This window comes from Perissodus microlepis, chromosome 16 (genome assembly GCF_051167445.1).
Source record: "Perissodus microlepis isolate ML-2025 ecotype Zambia chromosome 16, ASM5116744v1, whole genome shotgun sequence".
In the NCBI taxonomy this organism is placed as follows: Eukaryota; Metazoa; Chordata; class Actinopteri; order Cichliformes; family Cichlidae; genus Perissodus; species Perissodus microlepis.
The window spans coordinates 9,782,187-9,809,151 of NC_140476.1; the positions used below are offsets into that span (position 1 = coordinate 9,782,187).

Below are 26,965 nucleotides of genomic sequence, written 5' to 3' on the forward strand. Positions count from 1 at the left end.
AGAATATTGTTTAAAGGTTTTATTTACATTTTTTAATTTACATTTAAAACAGCATCCAAATATTGTGGGAATTAGGTTTGTATTTTTCTGCTCATAGCATTCACCTTAATAATGTAAACCACAAACAAACCATGGAAAATTATTTATGGTGCATCTCTTGAGTCACTGTGTTTTTCCAGCAAGCCCAAGGTCAACTGAAATAAAGGTATTTTTCCCCTTACCCTCCTTTCTGTGATGTGGTGCTGAGGCATCAGGGACTTGAACACAGTAGGTCTTCCTGGTCTGGATGCCCCCTCCACATAAAAGGCTGATGTTTGCCAGTCTCCGGTTCTGCTGGCTCAGTAAGGGTAGAATCCGACATTCGCCCCAGTCAGTGGTCCTCCACACATACCTAACAGAGCATGCAAGGATGCTAATTAGTTATATTTGCAATGTTAATGAGTTAAAAGCTGTTAAATTGAATCAGTGATGGAGCCACTGTTTGATATGTATTACAAAAAGTCAACACTTGTTTGTGTATTTTCAAAAACAAAGTTGTAATCCATTAAGAAATAAATTGATAAATGATCGTACTTAAGAAGGATAAAGCCTCAGTATACACAAAGCCGTGCCAGTTGCTTTCAAAGAGTCACACAAAGCAAAAGACAAATTAGTGAGAGCAGTCTCTGGCAAAAGCATCTCTCACAGTATGTCAGAAGAAGGGGGTGTGGGGTGTGTGTGGGGTGATTATTTTGATTTCAAAACTTCTAAACAAATGTTTGGTTTCATCTATGAAAAATGCAGTGATGCAGAAAGCAATAATATTTGAGGAGTTTACCAGAACAACAGCCTGTAGTAATCTATCAAATGCTTAATTTCCGTAATGAGTTTTCCCTAATCATGTAAATCCTCTGCTCTCAGGCACTCAGTGTAGATTCAGCAAATAAAACAAAATCTACCAGCAGAGAAAGTAATTCTCCATTGACTACTTTGTTGTGTGCATGTTATATTAGCTAAATCCTATCGTAACCCAAATGCCCCAATACAATGGCATTCTGTCAAGGCCTCTTTTTATCATGTCATGTCTTTTGGGTCAGGAACTCCCTACAGTACACAAGATTATTGTGGCTGCCACAAGATAATTAAAACGATGCTAAAAAAAAAAAAGCAGTGTGCACAAATCAATTCAATAGTAAAGTCATAAATATTTTAACCTCTAGGCTTTCTCTCATAATTATTAAGGTGAATTTGTTCAAAGAAGCCAGATTAAAAACCCTTATTTGGTCCTCGAGTTTGTCGTGCGTTGGGGAAACTGCAAATGAAAAGAACGTTCATTTGAAGATTGTGGCCTTAAGAAGCAATAAAGATGATCTCTGTTAAAAAAAATAAAAAATTACCTGGGGCAGTTTGGAAGTAAATCGCCTATGATATTGCAAGCTTCTTTTTCCTCAAGGGCAGGACATCGCTTCCCCCCGCCAACTGGGATCTGAGTCATGATCCGTGACCGGAGGCGGTAGCCAGGGGATAGGTCGGTGGACCGGCAGGTCTTAGAGCAGGGACTCCACGATGACCAATCGGATGTCTGACAGTCTTTGGGGATCACGCATGTTTGGAAGGTCAGTGGGGATTTGTCCTTCGTACAGAGGCTGCAGATTGAGGAGAGTAAATTACTGTCATGTCAAGGAAATTGTATTTCATAACATGATATCTTTGTGACCCCTTTAAAGTTTGAGAGTGCAGTTGTACACAAAGCAAGCTATAAATAGATGTCGTTGGGATTTAATTGGATTTGCCGATGGAGAGGTATGAGACCCTATGAGCAAGTGGTTATGTTGATTTGTTGTTGAATAAATGACCTTTACTTCTTCCACTCAAGAATTTAAAGTACATCCTGTTAACACAGATCTCAAGACAAAGTCAATCTTTTACACAAGTGCCACAAAGAGCTGATATGCTCACTCAGAGATGTTAACCAAGCACAAGCACAAGTCATTAGTCATGATTTTAATCATAACCCAGTCAACCATCTAGGTGGTGGTGGTAAGCCTAAATTAGCCATATCATTAGCCACGATAACCAGACTATGGCCATTTAATAGGCTAATCCCAAACCAAAAGCATGTGTTTTCTCATCCAATTACAGTTTTTGTTGGCTAATCTTGGAAGTTTAATTAGTCAGGTTATTGAGATACAAGATAATTTTTAGACTTTCTCCTTGTAATGAGGCTGTAAGCAGAGTAAAATGAAGCACAATACACGTGGGAAATCTATTTCAAAAGCGCCACACCTCCTTAGATAAAATAAGTGCTAATCGAGCAATGCAAAATAAGATCCTTTTTTCAAACCACAGGACAAATAAACATCAGTGAAAAGAGATCTGTGGCAAGATAAACGACTTTTAAAATACTCTGTCCAAAATGGCAACAAGCAAGAGCAATCACAAGAAAATTGATATGACAATTAAATGCTGTACAACTTCAATGCAGTATGCCTTATTATAAATAAAAAAGCAATATGGAGCAATAAAAAGCCTCAATTGAAACAACATGATTGAAATGTGGTCTCTGAAACAATGATGGTAGTCAGAAATGGATTGTAACAGCCAGCTAATAGTAACACTTTACACCAAGAAAATGGTATAGTGGCATTTAATCAATGTAATATACATGCAATGATTTTCTTTCTGTATGAGAAAAACAAAACAAAGCAAAAAAAACACAAGACAGGATGTTGTTTGTTACTGTGTATTTGTGTTTGTGTGTGTGAGAGACACAGCATGTGTAGGTGTGCATTTGTGTGTGCTCTGCTTTTTGCTTTGTGTGCGAGTACGTGCAGAAAAATCCATTCTTATCAAATCCAAATACCAAGGTTAGCTCTAACAGCAGAGAGTGGAAGGGGGGCAACACTTGACATTTAACACAATAATGCCTCCCTTCCTTGCTGAAATGCTGGTCAAACATCAGCCCTCATATAATCTAGTAATAATTGAATAAGTAACCACCATCAATAAAAACCATTTTATTTCACTGAATACATCTCATGAGAGGTGGTGAGCATTAATTATGCCTCTCTTTTATTAAAAAAAATCAACAATAGTGTCCATTAGGATTATTTTGCCTGACAGACAACAACATTCAGCTCCTATAATTTTAAAAACTCTCCACACGCTTCATCAGAGGAAAAGTAAACTGATGAAAGAGAAACAAACTACAGATATTTCCTTTCATTATTAAACCTGCAAACATTTCCGCTTGGATACAGTACAAAAAAAAAAAAAAACACAAGAAGAAAGAAAGATTATACAGCACTGCTGTTTTCATATGAGAACAAATCAGGTGCACCACAATATTTATCACACCTTGAAATCCAGAAAATTAGAATCCAGGGTTCTATTTGGCGCCAATTATTAGAATGTCCTTAGGGGGTAACAGGTGGAATCAGTCTTTCTATACCATTGAGGTATGTGGTCTGACAGAGGGAAAAATGGGTTTGTGGATCCCAGTGGGAAAAAGAAACGAAAAGCAAAATTTTTTACATGTATGGTTGATTTCAAAGAACTGCCAATTTTTCCAGGATTGATTGCCCCAGCAATGTCAGCCTTAGAGCAGTGCATCTGAAAAACAGTTTCTTGTAAAGCCTGCATTTTATTCTAGGATGAACAAACTGTCTTTGTCAAACTGTAAGTGTATACTATCAGATAGATAGTCAAAGGAGCTTGCAAAGAAAAGCGTCTGGACTTCTTTAAGTTTACTTGAAGACGTTTCACCTCTCATCCGAGAAGCTTCTTCAGTTCTAAGGTCAAATGGTGGAGAGTCCCAGATATAAACCTAGTGGGAGTATCCCCCCACAGAGGGACAAAAGGACCCCCTGATGATCTTCTAATCGCCTGAGCCAAGGTGTGAAACTGGGTGTGGGTCCCAATCAGCCAGAGTTTCGGGTGTGTTCATTGTGAAACCTGGCCCCACCTTATCATGCGAATTCCTGAGGTCAGATGGCCCAGGATGTGAGTGGGCGTTAAGGCGTCTGGGAAGGGATCTCAAAACTGGATTATAGATGGCAGAGAGTTGGTGTCGTAAACCCCCGCCTCTGTTCAAAGATGGTCGCTCACAGTGGACATAGATGGCTTCTTTCACTCCTCTTTCAAACCATCTGTCCTCTCTGTCCAAAATGTGAACATTGGCATCCTCGAAAGAGTGTCCTTTATCCTTAAGATGCAGATGGACTGCTGAGTCTTGTCCTGTGGAGGTGGCTCTTCTGTGTTGTGCCATGCGCTTGTGAAGTGGCTGTTTGGTCTCTCCAATGTAGAGGTCTGGGCATTCCTCGCTGCACTGTACAGCATACACCACATTGTTAAGTCTCTGTTTTGGAGTTTTGTCTTTCGGGTGAACCAGTTTTTGTCTGAGCGTGTTGCTGGGTCTGAAATGCACCGGGATGTCATGCTTGGAGAAAACTCTCCCAAGTTTTTCTGATACACCGGCTACATAGGGGATGACAATGTTGTTGCGTCTGTCCTTCTTATCCTCCCTCGTTGGTGTCTGGTCTTCTTTTCTGTGCCTCTTTGCTGACTTTAAGAACGCCCATTTAGGATAGCCGCACGTTTTGAGTGCTTCCTTTACATGTGTGTGTTCCTTCTTTTTTCCTTCAGGCTTAGAGGGAACATGTTCTGCCCGGTGGTGTAGGGTCCTAATTACTCCAAGTTTGTGTTCCAAAGGGTGATGGGAGTCAAAGAGGAGGTACTGGTCCGTGTGTGTGGGCTTCCGGTAAACTTCGATGTTGAGTTTGCCGTTCTCTTCAATGTGCACAGCGCAGTCCAGGAAAGGCAAACAGTTGTCCTTTGTGTCTTCCCTGGTGAACTTGATGTTTTTATCCACAGCGTTAATGTGCGCAGTGAAGGATTCCACTTCTTGTGTCTTGATTTTGACCCAGGTGTCGTCCACATATCTGTACCAGTGGCTGGGTACTAAAAAAAAGTAAACTTAAAGAAGTCCAGACGCTTTTCTTTGCAAGCTCCTTTGACTACGATGACCTGGATGACTGAGAACCTTCACAGACCTATCAGATAGATATTTCAGAAATTTGAAAATCATGGGGGATGTGTCAGGAGAAAGTATTTTGCTGTGTGTTAGACATTTTAGGTTTATTTTGCCAATGAACCATAGGGGGAGAGAAGGTTTTTTTTGCAGTGGGGGGTTAAATAATGTACTCTGGAAAGACAAATCCAGCATACAACTTTTTGACGGTGGTTAAAGTAGATGTGTTTGGCGCAGACCAAAGACAGCTTTCAAAAAGAGCATTTTTCAACCAACTGTGAAGGATGGCAAAGAAAATGTTATAGATTCTAATGCAGCACAGTGCCGGGGACCTGAAGATTTAAAGTACAGTAAGAAATCTACCAAGAAAAGTTTAAATGATCATGCAACTGATGGAATTTTGCATTGAAGAGTTGCGAAGTGGTAGGGTGGCCACTTTGGGGGCATAATGACATAAAAAGGCACAAGTATTCCTAATTTTTGTGAAAAATGCATCTATATGTCTCAACTTCAATCCACATTACCATATTAAGATGATTTTCCTATTCTTTATGGTTTGAAGCATGTTGCTTACCTCAGCATAGCATTTTTGCCATCACTTCTTGTGCAGCGAACATGTCGTGTCTGGTATCCCACCTCTAGTTCCCACGACGCGGGGTACTTAATGTGCGCATGAGCAAGGTGGTGGTGGGTGTGATGAAAATGCTGGTGAGAAGCTAGTGTGTGCAGCGTGGCTGTGTTGTTCTCGTTGGACATAGTACTGAAGTCCACTGTGGTCCTTCCACTTAATAGCGCATCCTTGTGATGGGGCATTCGGCACTCACTCCAGGCCCCTACTTTAAGGCTGTACTGGTACTCGTCCTCCCCAGCCGGGCAGTCAACATGGCTGGAACAAGTCCTGGTCTCAGTTAAGTTGGGGCAGTTTGCCCCTCCATACATTGATGTGGCCAGAACATGTCGAGTCCGATGCTGCAGGCCAGCACCGCAGGTTTTGCTGCAACTTGACCAAGAGTTGAAGTCTGAAACCACACAGTCCTGGGGGCAGGGGACAAGGCATGCCTGCTCCACAGGTGGTTTTTGGGAAAATAATTCACATATCCTCGAACTGACTGTGGTTCGATTTGAGGTGCGTACGCAGTAGACTTTGCGCCTCTGGATCCCATGCTGTGCTGTAATGCAGTCAGTTGCCCTCAACTTGAGCTCATTGGAAAAGAAAGGAACAAGAACACAGCTCCCCCACTCTGACGCCTCCCACTCGAAGAGATCCTGGTGCCAGTCGCAGACTTTAAAACACTGTCTCTGGCTTTCTGGTTTCTCCATGTGATGGCAGTGGGAGTGATGGGTGGTCCAGCCCTCCATGTGGATGCACCATATTGTCCTTGTCTGAACCCCACCAGAGCCACACTCCTCACCGGTACACTGACCCCACTGGCCTGCAGCAAAGAAAAAACACACAGAGAGGGCATTTTCATTAAAAACTGAAGCTTTAGGGGAAAAATGATTTAAATTGCAGCAATCTGGCAGCTTGCAATCAAGCAAAATTCAAGGCCATTCACTTAACCTCCATGATTGCTTTATTCATGAACTGAGGAAAAAAGGAACAAAGGAACACAAAGTAATCAAACCAGTGGCGGACATCAATATAAAGAAAATACAAGATCAGTTTCTTGGTCACAAGGGATTAAATTAATTTTTAGGTTCTTGAGCTCAAACTGATCAATATTTTTGGTCATGTATAGTATGGTTAGGAGTTCACTTGGGTATTATGATAAAATATGCTATTAACTTGAATTCTGTGGGCCGTTATTATCATTATTATAATTTGTATTATTACTTCATTACAACAAAGCTTCTCCTTTAACAGTAAAAGCATGCAAATGCTTAAATGTAATGTCTGCAAAGGTGAAATGGTGTACAATGGTGATTTTAAGAGATCTTTCAAACAAAAATGATAAATTAGATGCTTTTGAACTTGTTTAACAAACCATAAGGTTGAATTGTCTTAATATGTCAATCAATTAACCAGTGCTAGCAACATTTAGGAAAGAAATTTCTGCTTAATAATTAAGGAAATGTAATATTGATCACTCAAAAGGGTCAGCTCACAAACACCCAGTCAGATATTTTTGTCTCAGAAGTTCTGAGTCACCTACTTTCAAAGAACTATGTGAAATGGCAATGACCTCTTTACTCACATTAAGGGATGGTGGCAAATAATGGGTGTAAATTCAGAGGCACACAAATAAATATAAATAATATCAAAGAAAAGTCTTTGAAGACCCTTGTTGTTGTGAACACAGAAATTCTTTGGTTCACATCAGGTAACTATAACCCAAAAAGTTAGAAAGAGATGGGTGTGTTAGGGGAGTGGCTCAAAGCTAAGACTTTAATCCAGAGGACTAGGGTGTCTAACCTGTGTCGGGACTTTTTCAGTTTCTCGTTAATTAGCTAAGGAATAAGTGTATCTTAAATCCCCAATCATTTTAGAAATGCCAAAAGAGAGTTAACCGACTCTCTCCTTGGGGACAGTGCCGTATTTGACTGAACCCTCTACAACTCCACTTCACAATTCACCTATGAAGTCTTTATTGCCACGTATTCACCTTAAAACATAATGGCTCATCAAAATAATATCCAAAATTGGCTCTTGATTTGAATTTTTCTTTTTTTTAAAATGCATTTCTACATCATTTTAACCTTTTGCATGCTCTGTTACATTACGGTCATTTCAAAAATTTCTGTCTGTTGATGAAATTGGCCTCAAAGATGTGTTTCCAAAAACTTCAAACAAGAGGTGAATTTTTTTGGGGGGGGGGTTCTTTTTTTTTTGTCACAGCTTATATATTATAAAACTGTTTGGTATTCTGCAATCTAACCCATCCATTTTCTTTCCCTTATCCAATTCAGGGTTGCAGGGGTGCTGGAGTCCATCCCAGCTACCACAGGGAGAGAGGCAGGGTACACCCTGGTCAGGTGGCGGGTCTGTCACAGGACCAACACAGAGACCTTTGCACTCACATTCACTCAAGTATAACAGTGCTCTTTAATTCAATTTACATTGCAAACTTTGAAATATACATCGTGAGCAAAAATGATTTGAATGTTTTGCTTAGTCATGTGTTTGGAGGCTAAGGTAACTGAGAAGAACCGTAAATTAATACGCATAAAAATGCTCATTCCTGTAAATTAAATTAGGACATAGAATAGAAACTTTATTTATAGACATTCATCCTATTTGTAGTGATGTGGTTCACTTCTGGGACCTAAAGCGAAACTGCAATCGACAGTCACTACGTCACTAAGTCATTTCCCTTTTCAATAAATGGTGGAAAACACTTTGAGGTCAGAGAGGGAGCAAAATTGTAGATACCTTTTTCCATTGTTAAAAAATCACTCAGCTTCAAATTGTAGCTTAAATTCTCCTCTCAATTGACGTCAGACTACTTCTGTTTTGATGAGAAGTACAAACCTTCATCTAAGGCCAGGTTTATGTGTTGGAACAAAAAAAAAAAGAACAGATTATACAGGACAGATGGCAGTTATGAAAGTGACATGAACTCTGTAACATTTTAGTTATTAACTTATTTATTTATTTATTTATATATGAAAGCATGATATTTTAAGTGATCTTGATGTTGGTTAGCTTCAAAGGCATCTATTCATTTATAGACTACTGCACTGTTTCAGAGGAACATATTTCACGCAATCATACATGGAGATTTCCTTTTGGATATTAAGGCTATTAATTTTGCTAGAGCCGCATCAGACCCTCATCATTTTATTCAAATAGGACTTTTTTTTTTTTTTTAATTAATGAGCCAATCATATTTGTAGTTAAATATGTGACAAATATATTGATGAATATTACCAAAAAGAATTGTATCAGATGCTGGGGTTATTTTCTTCATCTGGGGTTTTAGTTACAAACAATGCAGTGATATTTGTATTTAAATGTGACAAATATATAGATTATGTGTCAACAAAAACAGTAGTTGATTGTCAGTTTTTATAAAATGTTAAGTTTTGAATACCAAGCCCAACAAATCTTAAATACATTTTTAACCTTTTTGTCCTCATCATTAAAAGAAGTAGACATAAATCAATTTCCTGATATGATGTGATTATCTTCGTCAGTCACGTTCTTAGTTATTTTGCCACATGCTATGAAAAAGATAATTTGATTCATTTCTTCTAATTGGAATTAAATTGATGTAATAATGTGATCCTACTGCTTCCCAAATTGCTTTCGAATGACAACCTGTTCAAACTGTTTTATGTCTTTTCATGCCAGAGAAATCTGTTGTTAACACTTTGCTTCCTGGCCTATAGCTAGCATTTTAAGGCTCCTTTGTTTGTTTGCTTAAAGGAGGAATAGTCTAAAGTACACATTTTTATTCACAGTTCATTGAAGCACAATGTTGAGTTTATTTGTCCTGGCACTGTGATGCTAATGAGACTGTCACTAATATATTATTATGATCAAAGAGCATAGATCATATTTGCATCAAAAGTACAATGTATCAAACTGAAAATGCTGCTGCTGCTGCTGCTGAAGCTCTAAAGGTAGAAATACAGTTGACTGTGATACCATGTTTCTTTTTGTTGTTTGCTTGTTTCTTCTAACACTTTATTTTTGTTCTTTTTGTTAAGATAAAAAATCAAACACAAGGGCATTTCTTTTCACTTGTTTCCAAAAAATCAAAACATAAACACAAAAATAAACATGAAAACAAATGAGATGTTTTATTTCATTGGTATGTTGGACTTGAGTGTCCTATAGGCTCTCTTTGGCTATTTGCTCACTTATGTTTTCACGGAACTCTTCAAAATAAAGTTTCTTTCTCTTTGCCGTTAAACGGTGAAAAAACGCATGGGGGCATATTGAGAAACAAAGACAGACCCAGTAATTGCTTCAGAATTTGATTAAAAAAAAGAATGACCGAGTGTTTTAATCTTCCAACAGACCCACTCCCAGAACCACATCACGTATCGGCCACTGCAAGTCACACAGAGCATTTAAACTTAACATATTATGCAACTTTAATTTACAGTGAGATTTTGACACTGCAAGGATGAATAAATGAATTCCTGATTTGGCTAAAAACTCAAAAAAAAAAAAGAGCTAATTGCAGCATTTTAGATGGAAATAAACATATGGAGTTGTATATACATTTCCATGTAAAGATGTGCAATTACCTTACCGTTTGTGTCTGGTTCAGTAAACACATAGAGGTTGTTAAATGTAATGTGAATGTTTTCTGCATATTTCAAAGTGAAAAAAGTTTGCACCGTCTGTGCTTCTTTAGACATGCAGTTTGGCTTGTTTATTTGCCTTTTTATACCAGTCTCATTGGAGATACCAGAATGATTTGGGATTAAGCAGAGGTTTATTGGAGAGGGGCTGTGGTTGTTTCTGTTACAGCACTACTTACTTTACTCACTACTTACACTTTGGGACCTTTACACTTCAGTCAAAGCTGCCAAGAGTCCAGAAGTTACAGAAATAAAATTTGAATAGTTAGTCAAAATTAAGTTTACAGATGTTCAGGGTCACAAGCACCCATGTTTCTTCCAAGTAAGCATACAGCCTTTGTGGTCACTAGTGGCACTCTTTCATGATAAACACCCTTTCATCGGCATGACCACCTTTGCTCAGTAGTGCTGTTTTCAAACTGTGCCAGGGTGTGAGTGCCTGATTTATGGAGGTGTGATTGGGAGTGATTCTGCTGCAAGGGGAGCCAGCTAACACAAGCACTAGTTCATCTTCTAAGCTCTGAATAATCACTCTCTCGATCTGTCAGCATCAGCATCTGTCAGCCCCTCAGGAGGAACCAGTTGCCCACAGCTCCTTCATTCCCGTCGCACTTAGTCGCCTTGCTCGCACCTCTGGGGGCTCTGGCACCCATTGAGCTCCTGCTATATTTACCATTCAGTTTGAAAACTGAAATTGAGTGAAGCAAAAGCAGATGAGCAGACATCACTACATTATGGGAAAATGCAGAAATTAAACTTAGCCAGTGTAGTGTGACTGAACACGTATTATCTTCCTCAGCAGCGTTCAGTTCAACCCTTAAGTTAGACAAATGATGCTAAAGCTGTACGATAATAGCAAGTAACACAACAAAAGCAATTTCCACTCTGCCCCGAAACCAGACAGATGAGGGAAAGAAGCAGCAAAGAAAAGAGCAATAAACTGTCTCCTAAACAGCAACCGCACTCGCTACTGTTGAAATGCTTGGCTCTCTTATCCATTTAATTACATTTGGTAAAAGCATCACTGATTCAGGTCAGTGAAAAAAAAAACCCTGTAGGATCACAGGCTGGTGTACTTGCTGTACGAACTTATTTCTGCTATTTTAGGTTTGTTAATGTATAACCTACAGAAATGCATATATGTATATTGATCTATCTATCAATCTATCTACCTATACACATATATATATACATTATTTAGAAATATTATTGGCTTTTTTCAGCTTGATTAGATAGATGCAGTGTAGACTGACAGGAAAGCAGAGGGAAAGAGAGGGGGAGACATGCAGCAAAAGGCTGGGGGTCAGACTTGAACCCGGGGCGGCCACCTGCTATGGTCGCCTGCTCAGCCAACTGAGCTAAACTGGCACCCCAAATGCATATATTTTTATTATTTATATTATTTTAGACAACCAAACACTATTCTGTAAAGACAGGGTGGTATGTTTTCCTTCCTATACTGCCTTTAAAGTCTAAGAGTATTTTTGTTGGCCTATGACTGATTATATAGTCTATCTTCTGTACTTTTTCAAACATTTGTGTAAATAATAGTATATAAAACTTAGCAATAATGCCAGTTTTAGGCAAGCTTCTTAATTAAACTATTTCACTGTTGGTAATATTTGATTATCGGTCATTCTCTTATCATGCTGCAGCTTTTCGTACATTTCCTCACAAGGATGTAGTGAATTTACTTGCCATCCATCTTCAACTTATCTCCCTCAGTTAAGCTTCACTGTTTGTACACATGCGTCCTTTGTCACAACACTTTTAATTAAATACCTATGCCACCGAGCCTAATTATGCGCAAAGCTATCCCCAGTGACACACTTCCATCAGTTGTAATTTATGAGCACTGTGGTTCATATTCACTTACAACATTAATATATGCAGAAATTCATCAAATTATCATCAGCCACTCGATCCATCTCCCGAAGGCCTGAATCAGCTCATTTCTCCTTACATGCTACACAAACACGAATGCGCAGTGTTTATGTAGCAGGTTAGAAGGACATCCGGAGAAAAATATGTGCAAAATATCATCATCAGGCAAATTAAGTGACAATAACACTGATGACCCTGAGCTAAAAATAAAAACTTTATGTTATGATAAAAAATGAGCCACTTCTGAGAGATGTTTGACCTTCGCGCTTGAATATAAATCATATATTTCCATAAATGCTCAATAAGTGAATGTATTATAGCACTTTTGTTTTGGATTGACAATGAGATACTTAATGTGCTTGGATTATCTGCAGGGAAAAAGCATCAAATGCAGCTTTAACATCCCAAACTAATGAATTATGTTCCTTGGGGCTGCAGTACTATACACACTGCCCCACTAAGCTTTTGTTATAATTTAGTATTCAGGCCCACAGCATCCATGCCAGACCTATACTTGAATAGCTAATCACTTTTTAAATGGCCAACAGTATAAACACTAGACAACACTAACACATGTTGTGCCCACTGAGTGATGTAATGCCCACTTGGGCCAATCCATAAAAGTAAATAAATAAATAAACACTGTAAGACTATCCAGTTTTTGACCAAAGAATATGCTTTTAAAATAAAATATAATGTTTAGCAAAGAGGAAAAACAAACATCCCTGCATGACACTGAAAAAAGATACAATAAAAACCCTAAAGTAGGAAAACCACTGTCCTCTGTTCTGATTTATGTTTTTTTAAATCCAAGCTCCGATAAATCTTGATGATGAAGATTTCTAAGTGGATGATCAATCATGACTTCTTCAGAGTTATCACACAGTGGAGTGAGGAGATTTTCCAAAATGCATGGCAGGCAAACAGCAAAGTATGGTTCACCCCTGAGAAATAATAACCATCATAACAAAGCTATGCTCCTTCTGATATATTTTATTTCTATTTCCCAGATATTTTCATTTTTTAACTAAAGCAAAATAAACTACTTAGTGGTGTTTCAGGCTCCAGAAATAATAGTACTTTGTGCACTACGGAAAATAACTGCACATCAGTTATAGGTATAAGGCTACAAAAATAAATAACAGGAATCTACAGTATGACCAGCTTATGTTCAAATCATTTTTTAATTTTCTTTCTTTTTTCTGTTTAGAAGCACGTACAAACTTTTGTTTTCTGACTATTTATCTATCTATCAATATTGGAAGGTTAGTGGTTCGATTCCTGGCTGCTCCAGTCTGCCTCCCAAATATCTTTCGGTCAGACACAAACCCCAAGATTCTCTCCTGTTACACCTGTTTACATCCCAAAGGAACTCTATTGGATTAAGATCTGGTGATGTGCACACTGTAGTCAGCAATAATGATCAGGTAAGCTGTGGTGTTAAAATGAAGGTCAATTGGTAATAAGAACCCTAAACCATGCCAAGACAATGTCCCCACACCATTACACTATCTGCAACTCCAGCCATTGATACAAGGTTAGATGGATCCATGTTTTTTTAACCAAATTTGCATCAAACTCATAAGACCAGAAAACATTTTTCCAGTAGTCTCTTATGCAATTTTGGTGAACCTGGCAGAAGGGGCAAATGTTGTGGTCTTTAGCATGATGTGCATTCAGAGTTGCACATATCTTGGTTGTAACAAGCGGTCAATTGATTTACTTCCTGTCACCATCTTTTTTAGACCATTCTCTGTAAACCCTAGACATGCTTGTGTGGGAAAACCCAAGCAAACCAGCCCATGTGGTACCAACAACCATGATGCATTTACCCTCCTAGGACCTGGCGTCCACATATGTGGACATCACATTTTGGGTTATTTAGAGCAAAATACTGAATTTTGCTCAAAGGGGCCTGATGTCCACTTACGAGGACATTATACTATCCCTTTTCTATTGATTCTTTGTTTTTACATTCATCGGGTCCCAATCAGCCCAAATATCAAAGAGAAATTAAAAATGCATGCCATGAAAGAGTTCGGGTCTTAGGAGGTTAAGTCACTAAATAACCTTTGTTCCCCTGTCTGATGCTCAGTATGATCTTTACCAGGTCGTCGTCTTCATAATGTCTACATGTCTAAATGCAGTAATTTCCTGTCCTGTCATTGGGTGATTCAATATTTGTGGTAACAAAGAGTTGAATAGGCGTACCTAAAAAAGTGGCCGGTGATTTAAATAGTTATGCATTATTCTTTCTGTTGTTTTTCCCTTATATAGATGTATCTGTGTGATGAAATCAAATATTATTTTTCAGTTGTGATCACCTTATTTTCCCTTCTAACAGTCATTTTTCCTTGCCAATTGTTGAGTTGCTTGTCTGTATATTTAACCTGCCCACGGGTGAGAGCTCTCAGAGAATTTTAAATGGTTGCTGCTGAAAACACAGTTTTCTGTTTGTTAAGTCAAGAAAGCAAACAAGCTGTGGGTGGCAGACATATTTGAAATAGCACACACAGAAACCTTTTTTTCCTGGCTTTCTATAGCTTCCTAATAGAGATCCTGGACTGACTTATTACAGGTTGCCTACTGACTGAGTTGTATGAAGATAGTTTCTTTATATTTGAGTCTTAGTGTATTTCTATAGATACGATCATTTTGTAGATAGGCCCATTCCTCCTTGGGATGATAACAATTAACTTTCAAATATAATTGCTGATATCTTTGCATATATGATGACACTGTGAGACATGGCTTTTATACTTAAATAAGTAGCATAAAATACTGTGGAACTAGGGCCGTTAAAGGATTTAAAAGTCAGAGAAAGAAGACAGATTCCTGTAAGTTTTCTTCCTTAAAATTTTTTTGAAAACCAAAAGGTCCAAAAATGAAAAAAAAAAAAAAAAGAAAACTGTTCAGGTGACCAGAGGGTATTCGGTCATGTGTCATATGATGTCAAAACAACACAACAGGGAACTCATTTTTCTTTCCTCAGTTTGAGCGATTAATCCAGTGACATTTCCTTTTAGCAGCGTTGGCATGTCATGCTGTCATACTAAAAATATGCCAATGTTTAGACTCAGAAAGAACTTCTTCTCCCCACAGAATCAATGCTTGGTCATTCTATTAACTAGCCTTGAGAGACATGGTAGTTCATCTACCAAGCGGATATTGTATTTCCTCTAAGATCTCATTTATATACATAGATCCCACTTTGATTGTTTGTGAGATCCCCAGAGGGGTGCTCCTGCTGAAATCAATGTGTTTACACTTATAAATGCCACAGTACTTTAGTCAGTATCACTTTAAAATGTGAAAACAACAGTGGGGGATGTGAGGTGTGCTATGCCTCTGCAGTGATCAGAATCTTTTTCCGTGTAATTGCTTGTCTCATGTGGTCTTCTCAAGTCCCTGTGCCAGCCTATGTAGAGGTGACAAGTAATTGGATAGGATGTCATTCACTCCTCTGTCTCACTGCCTTCCGCTGACCTGGGATTTCTCTCTTAAGCACAGGAGCAGAACTAATGGCCGTATCTACAGACAGCAACCTGAGGAAAGACCCTGGTGTTTAGATAATGCAGGTGACCAGGACATGAAAGAACAGAGATAAAGTGACAATTGTATCGCTGACAAATTTAAAATTGCACCCATGGCAACTGTTATGATGCAGTCCCTGGGGGAATTTGTGTATATCGTACAAGATTTAATTCTCTGCCCAACATCAAAAGAAAATCCATTTGATAAAACTGGAATACCAGCAGGGGAAACTGGGGATAAACTGGATTTAAGACTATGAATAAATACTAATCTTAATTGGTTGAAGGGGGCCATGACAAGGTTGCCTTCATGGCTAAAAACATCTGCTGTAACTTAATTTGAGAGCTGATTAATGATGTACCCGAGTGGCTTTCCTTGAGGTGCTCTTAGACTGAGAAGCAAGCAGCAATTCCTGAAGTGCTTCTCTGCGATTTTGTCTGAGGAGAATGCACTCCAAATCATTGGTTTAAGTTGAGGTTTAGACGACTAAATTACCAGGTAATTGTCAACAAAATAAAAGCTAATTAATTTGGTAAAACATTATTCATACTAGAATATTTTCAACCGATTCTTGTAACATGTAGTAGCTTTCGTTAGCTATACAGCGTTTTTAACCTCTGGCTTTATTCTTTTTATAGTTGCAGCTTTACTGTTTGCTTCAGTCTCACCACTTTTATCAACCAATCTTATCAACTCAACCATTTTCCATTTGCAGCAGACAGCTTCCTTTTCAGGGAAAAGCTTTGATGCCCACTGCACACTACCTGCCATGTACCAAATAGCAATCAGACAAAGTTACAAGAGTTGATGGAAAGCAAAACAGAGGTAAGAGCAGAGTGAGCTGTGGACTTACGGGTTGCCACAGTTACTTCAAATCAACACTAATATTCCTTCATGTGGCTAGATGTACAAATAGGGAACTCTTGTGAACACATTCACCATAACAGTTTTATATAGTAACAGACCTTTTTGATGAAAGATTTGCTTTGTAGCAGGGCAAGCATAGGTGAAACTACTAGCGCTCGGTTCCCTTAAGTATTCCTATAAGCTTTAGGAGTAAACCAATGTTAGTGCAGGACCTTAGTCAAGTGGAATTTAGCCATTATTAAAACATATTATTTTAAGTTCACTACCAGTTGCAAAATATGAAGTCATCACTTGCAAATTCAATAACACACTCAAGTAGAAATAAGCAGCCAAGTGAACAAAGCAGCCACCATGGACATGAGTGTGTGACTGGTAGGCTGAATTTTACTTGCACACATTAAACCGTGTATCTTTGGATGTTCTGACAACTCTCACCGATTTACTTTGATGACAGAAAAGATTGAATAACCAAAGAATTCTAAGGCAAGTAGGTGTATTTAACATGTGTCCGGGGCAAAAAGACAAGATTTGCAAACTTTATGTTCAAATATTTTGAAAACTGTCACGTCAGACTGTTTTGCACAGGCTGAATTCAGCTTTGAGGTTAGAGCTGAGTCGTGCAGTAATTGTAGAGCAGACACTGTCACATGCATAGTAGCTAATTTGTACACTTTGTTGTACATGCACAATGACAATAAAGGGCTATTCTATTCTATTCTATTTTAGTTGTATATGAAAGGTCTTTTCGAATTCGCAAACAAGTATGAGTGGCAGTGAATATCGGCACCTGCAAAATAACACTATTTGCTTATGACTATGTTTTATCAATCTTGCGGCACATGATATAGATCGGATCTCATAGCCCCAGCAAATATCTCCCAAGAGTTGAACACAAGAGCTCTAAAAGTTCATTCAAGAATCTGAAGGTCACTCTTGGCGTGAAAAATCAAATCTCCATGGAATGGGTGCCAATAAAAACCCTTTAGCTATACAAAACACTTTTTCCGATGAAAAAGCAACCATTTGGGGTTTTGTTTTTGGTTTTGTTTTGTTTGCTGGCATCCCTAAGACTCGGTACTTAGTGGTCACTGACAAGACTATTTATTCTATATCATATCAATTAGTGTTTTAAAGCTATGTAAGGCTGTCTCTCAAAGGGTTGAAGTTAAAGTTTCAGCAGGATAATGATCCTATGCACACTGGCAAATCTACCAAAAGAGGAACAAAACTAAGAAATAAAGCAATATGGCCATGTCTAAGCCAAGACCTGAATCCTATATCAAATCCCAGTGAGGTGGGATTTAAAATGAACCTGTTTGCAATAGGTAGTATATTCAAGAAACTCCTGAAACATATTGCAACTGAAGAGATTTTGCATGGCAGAATGGTCAAAATTTTCAGTAAGCCAATGTTGGAAACTGGTGGCCAGTTATGCAAAAGTCCTGTAACAAGTTATTTCTACTACAAGTGACAATACCAGCTGCTGACAGCAAGGACATGCTTTTACACATAAGAATATTTCATTTAAAAAATATATATGCTTGAAAAAGAACATTTTCCTTGAACTGTCAAGTATACCACCTTGGGCAGGCTGTGACTCACAAGATAGATTGAGTTGTCCACTATTCAATTAGATCCCCAGTTCCTTCAGTGAGCATGTCAAAGTGTTCTTGAGCAACATATCCATGTGATCCATGTGCAAAAGTGGTCAGAGTCATCAATAAATCTAGAAAACCTCTATGCAAAGACCAGCATAGCATAACATGACTGTATTTCTAAATTTCTTAATTAAAGTGGACTGACAGTACAGAAAAGGTTTAAAAAATTACATATACTAGGTCTAGCTGATCACAACTGCAAACTTTTCAATACCATTAAGTGCATTCAAAAATATATGGAATTATATAAGTGTATCTGTTTTTTAAGTCAAAGCAGGCCAGTTCAGGAACCTATATTCGCAGTAATTGCCATTGCTTTTCTTTGTGTCTCAAAATATGAGCCTTGAATAGATAAAAGGGAGCAAATGTTTCTGACTCACATTATTATTAGCTTCTCTTTATTTTATTTTTGCACTTGAACTAAAGAAAAGTGACTGCTATAAAAGGAAAAAATGTCTGCAACATTTAATTCAGAAAGACAAGAATCCTCCACACCACCACCACCCCTTCCATCCCTTTCTAAAAATACTGACTGGCACTAAACGTAATAGGAACTCGTGAATTTGCTGTTGTTTTTGAGAGCTTCCTTCTCGACAGTGTTCTAGAGTCATTTTACTTTACAAAATTATTTTGGAGTACTTTGTTTGTTCCTTTAATAGAGGAAAAATAGTGAATGGACCAATTCTGTAAGGACCCAAAATTTCCACAGACAGAAGTGCAGATTACCCGAGTCAGGTAGCCTGCAGAGTGTAACCTGTGGAGGCTAAACACTTCACCTATTCTCCATCTTTCATTTGCATCCCCTTTGTCCCTCAGTTATTAATCAGATGCTCCCTTGTTTTATGACTATCTGTGGGAGGCTAAATAAATAATTACTGGAGAAAATTATAATTTGCCAACCTCCCTAACACTGCTCATCTAAACCTTACCAATTTCAGTATGACTGGATTATTTTTTTAAATCACACCTAATAGTGAAAGTAAAATAAAGTTAAAAATACAGTATGCTTTCACTATACTCTCACAAAGCTCACATTTGCTGTTGGACCCACACAGTCACTTTACCCAAAACACAAAACCTAAGAGTTTCTGGGCTTTCTTTATTGGACTTCCCAACAAAACCATCAACCACTGTGCAAGGTGGTTGTTATCAGCGTGTCTATTAGAGATATGCAGACACTTCATATTTCTTTCCTGGACCCGCTCACAGGAATGGGTGAAAGACTAATGGATAGTTTGAGAGTTCTGATGGCTGCTAGTGCCTTAATCTTTCTCTGATAACAAGAACAACACTGTGACTGCATCTTGCAAACAAGGCAAAAACTGGTAGAGGCGAAGCACTGTTGGGATGGTAAAGTAAGTCTGTTACTCTGTGATACCTATCAATTTGGTCTCGACTGAAATATGTCCACACGTAATTGGATTAACTGTCATAGAATTTTGTGCAGACGGTAATTGTTTCCATTGATTCTCATTTTGCTTTGTTATCCTCTGTTTTTTTCAGTGAATACCACAAGTAGGCTGAAGTGTTTTGGTTGAGTCTGCTGTATGGATTGCTGTGAAATATTGGACAAACACTTAGCTGTAAGAGCTTTAGTGATTTTTGCTATAGAGGTATTATTGGATAGGAATATTTTTTTTTTCTTCACCAAATGCCTTTTGAACTTGTGGTATTTTGTCAGAGCTGCACTGGGAAAACATTCAGCACGGACATATCCAAGAGGCCAGCTTTTACATTACTGCAACCAAAAGGGACTAAACAGCTTTTGACCTCAGCTTATTCTATACATATTTTCACACAGTCCTGAACTTTTCAATACATCACCAATGGATGTGAGAATGTGAATATCCACTGCACTGAGATTGGACCTTTAACAGCTTTCAGCCTTCCAGCAGTGATGTCTGATTACTATATAAGAAAAGCACAAGTAATAGTCTAAAATATCAACACCAAGGCACTGAGCATCCTGCGTCCTGCCTACTGCATGCTCTACCCAGGCAGCTTCCTCATCTAAACCTAACAGTGGATTTCCTGTAGTGACAGTTTAGATTTTGTCCTGTAGTTTAAAAGGGCAACTTCCGATGATGCTTAGACTTGAGTCTCCTGACATTGTCAAAAACTAAGCACACCTAAGCTGTGGTGAAAACAATATATTACTAGCAGCAGAAGTCCACATCCTTCGTCCGCATGTATATATGATACATTCAAACACTATAGACTGGAAGCAGAACCTAACAAATATTGTTATTTCAGACACAGAACACAGCAAAAAGAGCAATTGTGGTAGGTAAAATGCATGCTGTTACAAAGATTATGTAGATGATTGTAAAGGTTAAAAACAAGATGCCTGTGTGCTGTGTGAAATCCACATAAGAAGGAGAGCTGAAAAATGAAAATGGAAATCCTTGGACTTATAGCAGTGCTTATTCTGGCAAGTCCACTTGCTCCACAGAGCAACCGTAGCTTCAAGTGATCCTGACAAAATTGATGACGGAATCACAAAAGAGCAGTCAGTCAGCAGCTCAGAAAAAAAAGTCAAAATGTTAAAAAGGCTTGGCTTAGCTATCAAACACATTCTTTCATCCGCAGTACTGTAATGCAACACTATATTTTGAGTCCTTCACTCATTGCTGTAGCTCTCACTGGAAACAGGGCTGCTTCTTTTTTTCTTTTTCTCCCCCCACACTGTGTGGAAACAAAACCAAAAAAAAAAAAACTGTTAAGTGTGCGCTGACTGTGTAAACGATATATTCAACACTTGTGTCATTGCCATCTCCATTTTTGAATGCATATAAAATAAGAAGGGCAGTTATGTAAGCAAACATCAGGGAGGGAAATGTGGGTGTAATGCATAGATTTTAAATATCATAAAACCTGGTGCAACTCAACTGGTATGAGTGTGTGGCATGGATTTTGTGGCCCATAACTACACCCAACTCTCATTTAAAGCAACAATTAAAACTTCCACAGCCATTGGCATTCAGAGCTCTTGGTGTGAACTGAGTATTCACCACCGTGCAAAATGGCTTTTTCTACCAAAATAAATAAATCTGATTTCCAAATTATAAACAACACAAGTTAATTTTCAAAATATTCTGCCAATATTCTATCAATACAATGTTGATTTGATCAAAAATATAAAATCAAGATCAAAACAATGCTATGAATAAAATTAATGCTAAAGTGTACTTCATACTTCATTACAGGCAAGAATGAAATACAGCTTCTTAGACTAAACAGTATAAACTGATAAGTACTGTGATCATCTCCTAATTTTGGACAATTTCGGATCATCTGCTAAGTATTTAGTGGTAAACAGTCTCCAGATGAAAACAAAATGTGCTTTGGTTCAATAAAAGAAGAAATGAATTTTTGTAAGTGTGTAGTCAAATTATCAACAGGTTCTAGGCTAAAAGGATTCTCATAATGGCCACTGCTTGGGTTTCCCTTTAACATTCATTTTCCTGCTAGACATTCCTTTTATTATTATAACCCTTTTCTCTTCTAAAAAAGTTGAATTGCCTGTATTCACAGTTAAATTTACATCCACACAAATACACACAAATATACATATATGTGTGTGTGTGTATATATATAGTGAGAGAGAGACCTTGTTACGCTAATGTTAAGACTGTAGTTCATTTCTGTTTCAATAATGAGTTCAGCTCATTATATCAGCACACAGTCCCTCGTTGTAGCATAAGGATGATCTGACTGCCACCAGATTTCTTTGCCTGATGGTCGTGTTTTAATCATGAATACTAAGCAGTGCCGTGTTTTAAAATAGAAATAATCTAAAAGCCTTTCCATATAACCCATGTCGGTGTCATGTATAAACATACATATGTTATTTAGCACAAGAAATGCACTGTTTCGGTTCTTGCACTTAGAATGTATGGTACCATTACCAATCAAAATTTTCAACTTAACATCCAGCCTTATTCTTAGTGGAGGGTGTAAACAGTTCCAGGATGCAAACCTTTGAGTCAGTGTGGTGCCAGTTCTTCGGATCATAGAAACAAACACCTTCCAGCTGCAAAGCTAAAACTCATTTAAACAGTCAGAAAGAGATTCTTTCTTACTGGCATTTTACAGCTCACTGAACATTAATCAAGGATATTTCTACTTCTATTAAGAAATAATCCCCTGACCAATTTTCTCATGCAGATTAGTTTTTTAAAGGCTTATCCATTGAAACCTTCCGCAGATCCCACCTGTCCTCCACCTGCAGTCATCATAATCATAATAAGTCACACAGATTCAAAGACAGCTCAATAATTAAAATATATACGTTTCCGTTTTGAAGGTAACAGCTTCTTTGATGATGGGTTACCCTGGAAGGAACATGCCCGGTCATAACCATTTTCAATTTTTCCCTAATATAATTACTAAGCTCATCCATTACACAACCGGAAAGATGAGTAGTTACTATTGCAAAAAACACAGTCAAGATGTTTTTTGTGGGCGACACACTAAAAAACAAAAAACACGAATAAGTGCACAACTAAAAATGACCAAATCACTGTTAGAGTGTTACTGGTTTCTTCATCCTTGTTGTCTACACTCATATTAAAAGTGGATCATTAATACATTAGAAAAGACATTTTTGGTTAACTATCAACTGTTAACTGGGATAAGATTTGCAGCTATTATCTAATACGCACAAAGACAGAGTCCTGTTGCTTTCATAGTGAAGGTAATAACAGATCAAACATCACTCCACAAATACTAATTAAGAGTTCAACTGGCTTCTTTCCTCATGATTAAGTGCTGGGCGTCTGGGGTAGAAAATGATGCATAGCATGTCAAACTTATTAATATATATTAATTATGTGCAATAAGTTTCTCCTGCAAAACCTTAACTTAAGTGTCCTTTTTGGCACTTTCCATTAAAAACAAAACCCCACACATGACTTTATAAAATCTGCCAAAGAAGATGTGCTCATTTTTGCTTAAAGATCACAACAGTGGCTTCTGGAGCCATTTCTCCAGAGCTAATATCAATATAGTGTTACTGTTTGTACTTTCACAGCTATAGAGGAGAACATTTCCAACCTTGATAAACTGAAGCATTACTTGTGTTCTAGTTCACGACAAATAAAGCAGTGTATTCACTCTTGACTTTATTGAGTCTCGTCTGTGTCTGCTGCTTTAGTTCATCTGATGTTTAAAACAAAACTTAGCTGAAATTCAATAGTGTGTGCAGGCTATAGTCTGTTTTCATGTCTATAATGAGTTCAGCTTGTGAGAGTGGCACTTCCTGTAGCACCTGTGGTCCACTAATGACGAGGATGATTTTATTGCCGCCAGATATAAGCCTAATGGTCTTGTTCTAATCATGAACACTGTGCAGTTCTTTTTGTCTCTCTTAATAAGAGAATAACCTGAAGTAAATGCAATTATGCTCATGCTCTGATCCAAAATGTAATTGGACTGATCTTCTATTGTTAAATTTGCCAGGGATCATCATATATATATATATATATATATATATATATATATATATATATATATATCTATATATATAACTTTACCAACTTTACAGTTTCCGCTCAAACTAGAAGTTCATTTGTGATGAGGAACATCTTTGAATAATCTAACTTTGTCATTGAGCTGCTTCTGCCATTCAGTGGCTCGGGCCTCATGCTGCCAAAAAGCCAGTTTGAGAGAGAGCATGATCCCTGATCAAGGGAAGCCCCCCAAGCATCCCTACAGCAAAACCCACCAGCACCCTTTTCCCACCACTGTCTGTTTATCATTACACTAGTGTTCTCTCCCCTAGTTACATCTTATTGAAATGCAACTTTGTAAGGGCCTCATTTAAATCTCTGTGAACTGTGCTCCCACTTGACTTCTACACAAGTTCAACATTACAACTTCAGGTTTATGAAATTCAATAATATTTTTTAACACAACTCTGAGGTGGAGGCTGAGGAGATGTAATCCTGAGGTGGATCAACTTTGTTGAGATGAATAATTATAAAACGAGTTGTACATACTACCGTAGAGAGATTTTGAGACTTCAAAGATCAACAACATGGTAAATGTTACAAATTATTGGTTAAATTTTCTTTTACAAACACTCAAATATATAGTAGGTACATTCAAAGGTAATCGATTACCAATAACACTGTCACAGTGGCTCGTTTTGAGGCATAAGATCTGTGCAGTTCATGGGCTGTATGACTATTTGGTCTCATATTAAAACATCTCAAAACCAGTTAGAAATACTTTCATCTTCAGCTGGAGTGGACTGATGACCCTGTCAGTTACCTCGTTTTTAATTTAGCACTGATCTCTTTTTTTAATTTACTTTCAGTTTCTCTTAAATATCACTACTGTGAAATATGGTTAAAACATTCATGCTCCCCTCTGAGAAGTAGATAGAATATAACATATCTTTGATCTTGCCCTCATATAGCCCTGATCGTTGCTCACTAAATATAGGCCAGTTTTGCCCAGGCAGCTGAATTCTTTCTTGCATAATTTAGTGACCAAAACCACTGTAAATATGTATATATGTATATATATATATATATATATATATATATATATATATATATATATATATATATATATATATATATGTATATGTATGTATATGTATATATATGTATATATATGTATATATATGTATATATATATATGTATATATATATATATGTATATATATATATATATATGTATATATATATGACACACACACATCACCCTGCTCTTTCAATATAACCCATAACGTGGGGTGATCGTGGCTCAAGAGTTGGGAGTTCGCCTTGTAATCGGAAGGTTGCCGGTTCGAGCCCCAGCTCCGACAGTCTCGATCGTTGTGTCCTTGGGCAAGACACTTCACCCGTTGCCTACTGGTGGTGGTCAGAGGGCCCGGTGGCGCCAGTGTCCGGCAGCCTCGCCTCTGTCAGTGCAGTTGAATTCTTTCTTACATAATTTAGTGACCAAAAACACTGTAAATATGTAACACAGCCCCAGGGTGGCTGTGGCTACAATGTAGCTTGCCATCACCAGTGTGTGAATGGGTGGATGACTGGATGTGTAAAGCGCTTTGGGGTCCTTAGGGACTAGTAAAGCTCTATACAAATACAGGCCATTTACCATATCAGCCTTTTCTGATGCATTTCTTCTGTCCCTCCCATTACTTCAGTGGGTTGGGTGAAGTGTCAGCAATGAAAGGATTACAAGCACCAACCCTACTGAACTGATTGTCTTATTGCTTTTAAAAATGAACATTTTATGTACTTCAACTTATTTTTTTAAGCAAATATAACTAGATTTGAGCCCAGACAGTTATGTTCTAGGCCTTTAATTGTCCAGCTCCTGAATACATGTGAAACTAATCAGAGCCCAGAAAACACAAAGAGGCAGCTAGAAAATTAGCTTTTAAATATTAGCATAAATTGATTGATAAATTGGTTTGTGATTTATGTAACATAATCACTGTCGAGAGCATGAAACCATGAATGATGTTAGTTTGTCTAGTGTATACCTGAAATACAGGGTCATATTACACACAGGCACTACACTACTTTTACTTTTGCCTAACTAACCCAGTGTTTTGGAAAAATACATCAATTTTCATCATTACACACATACTAAACAGCTGTATTCTCTTAGTTTCCTGCTTGCCAGGTTCCACCTACCCAATACAGATTTCTAGCACCTATCATGAATGCAGGACAAAGTTAATATGATTCAGCAGCCAGAGCTGGTCACATTAACCACATATGTACATCAATGCAGTGTATAGTTTAGAAAGATCATAAAAACACAGCAATCATACCGCTGCCCCGAATTTCCTGAAAATTAATATATGTTTAGAATGTGAGACCAGTGATGTCTCCTGGATTTAATTTTTTCTCATTTATGAAAAAGCCCTCTTTCACCTCATAAGTACAACACAAAATTGAAAACTGTCTACAATGTGATTAAGAAGTCACTCGTACAAAAAAGAAAAATCCGGCAGAGAATGAAAGCCAAGAATTAACAGAATTAATTAAATTGGGTTGTTGTGACTATTGAGTCCAATAGGTTGATTCAGCTCTCCCACTGCTCTCAACAACAAAGAATTATTCAGCTGCTCTTCCCAGGACAGGACAATTGAGAATGAACAAAATGATAACGCTGAATGAAAACAAATTACATGCAGCAGAAAAGTAAGTGGAAAATCGTTTAAAAGTTGTGGCTTATATAATGTTCCATATATTTCTAGAAAACCCTAATATTAGTTTCTTGACTGTTGACACTTAAGAGTCTGAAACTTGTGAGATCATTGATTTTTAAAGAAATTAGCAGAGACATTATGACTGAAATTAACTAAAGTGAATTAAGGAAGGATTTTGGTCCTAGTTCATTCACTTCTACCATTTCGTTTTACATTTTACAGGAAGATTGGAAGTTGTATTCCTTCCCAAACACACATTATCATCACAGTAGTTTTATTTATCTCGTGAATCGTTCTTCAGAAGATTTTGGATGCGTTTAATTGTCGGAATCTTCAGGGAAATTCTTTTACATTATTGCTGTGAAAAAGAGAAACGGAAATGTAAACAGAAGTAGAAACAGAAACAGTGGGTGTAGAAAGTCACAGGTGGGACTCTCAATCACTCAAGAGTAACTCACCTCAGTATGGAAAGTATGAAAAGAAAAATAATTTTTAAACAACTGCATAAAGCACAATTATTAAAAACAAGATACAGATAAAAGAAAAAAAAAGCCTTGCATTTAAGAGTATAACAATGGTTTGTAGTGT

General features: G+C 37.7%; 1 protein-coding gene across 2 annotated transcripts in view; it reads right to left on the reverse strand.

Moving 5' to 3' along the window:
* The window catches only part of thsd7ba (thrombospondin, type I, domain containing 7Ba), a 185,870-nt gene that overhangs the window by 103,387 nt on the left and 55,518 nt on the right, over window positions 1–26,965 (reverse strand). For both annotated transcript variants that reach the window (XM_084954740.1, XM_084954741.1), the window contains exons 4-6: window positions 5,583–6,441; window positions 1,377–1,625; window positions 222–391 (exon numbers count right to left, since the gene is read on the reverse strand). In XM_084954740.1, coding sequence (XP_084810866.1) covers window positions 222–391; window positions 1,377–1,625; window positions 5,583–6,441 — 1,278 coding nt within the window. The remainder of the gene's footprint in view (window positions 1–221; window positions 392–1,376; window positions 1,626–5,582; window positions 6,442–26,965) is intronic.